General features: G+C 24.9%; 3 protein-coding genes across 3 annotated transcripts, besides 1 other annotated feature; all 3 read right to left on the reverse strand.

The window, feature by feature from the left end:
* Positions 1 to 104: 104 nt before the first annotated feature.
* On the reverse strand, positions 105 to 830 carry EHI_073160 (uncharacterized protein; the record flags this gene model as incomplete). Its single annotated transcript, XM_001914331.1, has 2 exons — positions 105 to 306; positions 358 to 830. The coding sequence occupies 2 exons, from the start codon at positions 828 to 830 to the stop codon at positions 105 to 107; spliced, it is 675 nt and encodes a 224-aa protein (XP_001914366.1).
* A 236-nt stretch (positions 831 to 1,066) lies between these two features.
* Positions 1,067 to 2,164, reverse strand: EHI_073170 (topoisomerase, putative; the record flags this gene model as incomplete). Its single annotated transcript, XM_643450.1, has 1 exon — positions 1,067 to 2,164. One exon carries the CDS (start codon positions 2,162 to 2,164, stop codon positions 1,067 to 1,069), a length of 1,098 nt encoding a protein of 365 aa, XP_648542.1.
* Positions 2,165 to 3,715: 1,551 nt separating this feature from the next.
* EHI_073180 (zinc finger domain containing protein) lies at positions 3,716 to 4,024 on the reverse strand (the record flags this gene model as incomplete). Its single annotated transcript, XM_643449.1, has 1 exon — positions 3,716 to 4,024. The coding sequence occupies one exon, from the start codon at positions 4,022 to 4,024 to the stop codon at positions 3,716 to 3,718; it is 309 nt and encodes a 102-aa protein (XP_648541.1).
* A 169-nt stretch (positions 4,025 to 4,193) lies between these two features.
* Positions 4,194 to 5,292: a repeat region.
* The last annotated feature ends 1,033 nt before the right edge of the window (positions 5,293 to 6,325 follow it).

Below are 6,325 nucleotides of genomic sequence, written 5' to 3' on the forward strand. Positions count from 1 at the left end.
TGTCTCATTGTTTTATTTTTGATGATTCAAAATATCGTCAATTCCTTTAAAATAGAACATCATTAAACAAATAATCGTTTCTAAACATTTAATTTATTTTTTACTTAGAAACTTAACCAATTCTGTTCAAAGTCTGCAGCTGAGTCTAAGAACTGTCCTTTTAATGAATATTTAGAGAAATGTGATGGTAAATTTAAATATGACTTTAAATACCGTGCTTTAGCCTGTCCTTTCCATCCAACAAAAAGAATTAACCCACATGCTTCTTTATTACTTTTTCTTGCTTCTGCACAAGTCGTTCCATCACTAAAACTATAAATTTCCTTTCATCACTAATAAATCTTTTTTTTAACAAACTATTCAGTAATTTTAAATGCACAAAAATCTGCTAAACAATCACTACTAGCACAATCATTACAATCTGTATCCCAATCAACTGACTCAATATGTGAATCATCATCAAGATTTACTTGTACTGAAACTAATTTTGGTATTTGACTTGCTGAATATACAAGATGTGGTTCTGAATATCTATAATTTACAAGTACTCTACAATAAATGTCATCGTTTGTTTTATTCCCTATTAAATCATAGAAATTATTAATTTTTAATTTTGTCATTACGTCAGTCGGAATTACAAATGACCTTCCAGCAAATGGTTTAGTTTCATTACCTGAATCACTGTAAAATAATACTAAAATTCCACTATGAAGTGATCCATCAATTTTGTATGAATCATTTTTAATTCGTTCATTAATAGCATCGAATGAATTTTCATTATCATCAGACGCTGCATGAGCGAAACAAAGAAATGAAAGAAGAATAAGCATTAAAGAAAGAAGTTATTAGTTTTATTAGTTTTCTTTTAGTTATCGACATTTTTAGTTTGTAAGAAAAAACAATCACCAGACATGCCTAATATAATTAATTGTCTAAACATTGAAATGTATTTAATAAATTTGGTTTGACTCATTTTTCTTTTTTATTATTGACTTGTAATAATACTTTTATTAAATATGGTTTTTAAGGAAAATAAAAAAAAGTATTGTAAAGGATATGTACAAATTCATTTATTTCTGTTAAGCAACTCTTCGGGTAATGAAATAATGCGAGCAAGTCGTGAATTAGATGGAAGAAATAAATATATATCATCTCCCATCGACGGTAAAATCCATTGTAAACAATTGGCAAAATATGTTTTTATTGATGGTGTTAGATATACATTTGGTGTTAGATTTGATGTTTCATCAAATGGATTTTCTATAGTTAACATACAAGGTCTTTTTGAGTCAAGCCATCCCCGAGAGGCTTTTTCGAAATATGAACATTCAACACCAACACTTATTCCATACTTTGAGTAATTAAAGTCATAACCAAAATGTTGAAGAAAAGTGATAAACACACTACCTATATCGTTATCTGGAACACCACCAGTAATATTTCCAGTATTATACATTTCTAGAAATGAATATACAAGAAGAGTTATCATAAATGTATTTAATCCACCACTCATAACTGATGTAAATCCCGCTTGATGTAATAAATATCGAATAAGAATAACAAGAGGTCTTAACATTGAGTTTTTATGACATAACCTTCCTATAAGTTTTGTAGTTTCAATTCCATTTTGGTTATCAATTGATATATCTATATTAATTTCATCTTGAATTCCTTTCATTTTTAATAATGGAATTCGTGCTAAAGGAAGTGATAATACTTCATTACATATACAAGCATTTGCCAATGCATCAGATATAAATTGAAAAGCTATTGTAGAATTAATATTAATAAAATCACCACTTAGAGATATATCAATATCGCTAAATGGTAATGCTAAATTTGATTTTTCACTTCCATATAACGTTACACATGATGGTGTTTGTGGTGAAACAAAACTTACTTTTGGTTTTCCATTCTTACTAATTATTTTTAAAGAGTCTATAACTTTAGTTACTTGTTTAATTAGTTGTTTTCTTTTATCTTTTTCTGAAGGATTAAGTTGAATAAATTTAATAAAATGAATAATGTCACTTCCTAATGATATTTTGTGATTAACAGGAATTTGCATAAGCCAAGGTGGTGTTGATCCAAATAATGGTGATGGTAATTCACGAAAACGACCAAAAGCATAATCACTGATTTGAGGTGTTATTGGAATAAACATTAACAAATGATTTTTATTGGAAAATTTTGTTTTTCTTTTTTTTTAAAAGTTACTTTTTTTAATATTCCATATTAGAAAGTGGTGGCATCTTTTCTTTCTTTCATTGGAGTTTTATATCTTGTTTCCTTTATCCATATATTTGTCATTCGAAAAAAAAAACATATAGACCAATTCATATCAATATAAGTGAACTTCAAACTTAAAGTTATGAAAATGAAAGATAAGTAACTCATTTTTTGAAACAATGCAATTTAACGATGAATAATTAGATTATCACCCCAAAAATTTAAAACAATACAAACCTTTAACATGACTGGATTAAGCAACATGAATTTATTGATCTTAAATTTGACATAAAGAAACACCTTCCCACAAAGGATGAAGATATTAAAAAACCTTATAACCATTCAGAAACAACCACATTTAAGTATGATATGTATCTTGATGTCATTGATGTTGTGTGGTTGTGGGTAAATGGAATTGACACACAACGATTAGTTAGTATTATCAAATACAATATTAGTGTTGAGTACAATAGATAGAAAGAATTAAATACATTAATATATTCAGTGAAAAGTGTTTGTATGTACAATCCTTATATTAAACTTATTACATCATCATATAAAATCAAATTCCTTCATGGTTTGGTTTAATTTGTTATATACTAATAATGACAGTTATAATTTTCAAATAATTAAACACTGGTTTATTTCCAGAATAAAGTGAATTACCTACATTTAATTCAAACTTACTAGAAACAGTATTCATCTAATATATCGTTATTACCAAATGTTTTCTTTATTTAAATGATGGCATGTTTATTTATTCATATATAAAATTTTTATGATGAATTTCATTAATAAATAAACTAAAGCAAAATCATGTTTCATGAAAAGTTCGTTTTAAAGAGAGGGTGACAATAAATAACGAGGATAAAACACTTACTTAAACTAATGATTGGCTAAACAAAAAAAATATTTTCAAGGAAAAGAAAAAACCAGGAATTATCCTTCACACAATTGTTTCTTCCAAAGAAAAGACTTTTTAAAAGAAATTAAAGAGGTATGGGTTCAAGAATAATATTAACTTGTTCTCATAAATTTAGAGAAGGCAATGCCATTGCAATTTCATTTTTACTTATTTTGGGGAGTGTTTTTAACGCAAAGTCATAAGAATTAAAGAAACAAAGAGTTATTATTATAACGTTTGAAAAACAAGTAATTCTTTCAACCAACAAAGTGTTAAAAGTATCATATCTTTAAAGCCAACATGTTTTTGTATTAACGATGAGTTAGATATACGTTTTCATTCTAAAACCACATGCTGTTAATTATTTAACAAAAATACTTCAACGACTTTATCCCTATCCAACTCCATTTGAACTTCACAAATATTCGTTTTTATTCACGATAAATTTTCATTTATTTTATTAGATGATTGTATTAACCAAAATGGTATAAAGTCAAATAATCAGCACATTTGAAAACTAACACAAACAAATTCTTATGAAAGAAATTAAAGTTATTAAAAACCCAATAACAATGTATTGTTTTAATCCATTAATTGAATAATAACCAAAAACATCAATATTGGGAACAAAAGACCTAATAAAAGTTTTCCCCAGAACTTTATTACAGGAAGGTTGTCTTGAAAAATTGTTGACTGTTCATTTTTGGTTGGGTGATTTTTGTTCTTATTAACTCGTATGATTTGATTTAGTAAAACTCGGCTCTTACAAACTGGACAATTTGGTACTCTCGACAACCATTCTTTAATACATTGGTAACAAAACGCATGACCACATGGAGTGATAGTACAATCTACTATATCGCCATAACAAATACAACACGTATTATTCATCTAATACTATTTTTTAGTTCTTTTTAATTCACTAATAATTTTGTTGTACTTTAACAATAATTTCAATAAAAACAAACAACATCATAATAGTAATAAATATCATACTAAAACACAAAGATACAAAGAATATCACGTAAAAAAAACAAAAAACAAATCAAAAATGAAACAAAATAAATAAAATGATAGAAAGCAATAAAAGAAAGTTCAAATTGAATAATTAAAAGAATGAAGAAAGCATTTTGTAAGAAGATTAATTTTAATGAAATAATGAATATAATAGAAATAAATGAAATAAAACATGATGTAAAGGAAGTATTTGAATGTGTAAATAATGAATTAAATGATAGATATTTAAATAAATGGAAAGAAATGTGGTGAATATATAAGAAATGCAAATGGCACTTTCAATGATAAAAAAATAACAGTAGCCACATGGAGGTCATTAAATATAAAAAGAAATGCATTCCTCCAAATAGTAAAAATGCAAGAAGGAGTAACTATGACAGGAAGTATTAAAGCAAAAATACTCCAAAATGATGTTTTAAAATATTGTAAACATTGCCCTAACACAATTGCATCTATTAGTCATATATTGTTATGACGTAATGAAAAAGAATCAAATATTAAAACATGATTATGTTTGTAAACAAATATATAAACAGATATTAATTACACATTTTAATGAATTTGATTCAATTGATTTTAATAATCCTCCAAAATGTATTAATAATGATAAAATGGTCATAACTTACAATAAAGATTTATTGGTTAGTGACCATTCTTTCCATGCTAGAAGACCAGATATATATTATCAAAATATTACAGAAAAGAAAGGATATATCATAGATGTTGCTATATGTCAAGATAATAATTTAGAGTTAAATTATATTCATAAAATAAATAAATACAAAGATTTACAAGAGAAATTAAGAAATAATAGAGAAATAATATATGTAGAAATAATACATGTTATTTTATCAATAAATTGATTAATACATAAAGAATCAGTAAGAAGAGTAAAATCATTGAAATTACAATTAGACTTTGCCAAAATCCTACGAACAATTATTATCAAAAATATGAAAGACTTAATGTTTTACACATTCAATTCTGGCAGCACATTAGAAGAAGAACAATCTAATGCGAGTATATTAGAAATGAACTCTATTACACCAATAGAGCATAATGAAGAAACTGAAATAAACACTTCTCAGTATGAAGAAAATCCAATTGAGGATATATCTAATAATTGACTTTTTTGTTATTTTATTTAGTTCTTCTTTTATCATTTATCATTTCTTGTTTATTCATGTTTGTTGTATATTTTATTCTTATTATTTATTTTATGTTGTGTTATTCTTATTTATCTTTCTTATTATGTTTTGTTTATTATTGTTTAAATGGAAAATAAGAATGAATAAAGAATAATAACATAAATATGTTGATGTATTTTATCATTTCTTTATTTGTTTCTTATTCTTATTTCTATTATCTTATTCATTTGATTCATAATGAATTAATTCAATGAAATAATACAAATAAATTGTTTATTTATTTTATTTCATTTCTATTTTATTCTTATTTCTTTTATTATTTATTAAAAACACTATCATTGGGTGTGAATATTTCATTAAATGAAATAAAATAAATCAACATTGAATTATGTCCATTTTTAATTCACCATTTCATTCATTGGCAGATGAATGAAATGGTTGTTCATATTCTTCATTGATTTGTTTTTATTCTTTTTTAGTTCATTTTCAATTAATCTAGATTGAATCATTTCATTTCATTTACTATGATTCGTTTTGGTGTGAAAGGATATGCGAAATTATATTTTCCACAAAGTGCATTTGATATTCCTTCATATTCAAATGAATTTTGTCTATAACATGATTTTGTTTTATTATTTTCTTTACACATAAAAATATCACTTCCATATTTTCCAAATCCAAACAATCAATCGCTTGATTGAATATACAAATAAAATCCATATTCTGGTTGTTTAATATCAAATTTCTTCATTTCTTCATTCATTCTTCATTTTGATTCTAATGAAAATAAAAATGATTTTGAATCATTTATATAACCATCAACTTTATCAATTTTAGAATTAACATATCCTCCAAAGTTATTTCCTTCTTCATCTTCAATAATAATTATTATATTTTTTATTCATTATTCTTTCATCAAATACTGATGTATTTTTATTCCAATTATCATAATCTGAATCAAATATTTTATCTTCTACTCTTCTATTTGTCCATTCTTCTATTTGTTGAATTTATTCCATGTGTTCAT

This window comes from Entamoeba histolytica, genomic scaffold, assembly GCF_000208925.1.
Source record: "Entamoeba histolytica HM-1:IMSS scf_1104750517407 genomic scaffold, whole genome shotgun sequence".
Taxonomy (NCBI): Eukaryota; Evosea; order Mastigamoebida; family Endamoebidae; genus Entamoeba; species Entamoeba histolytica.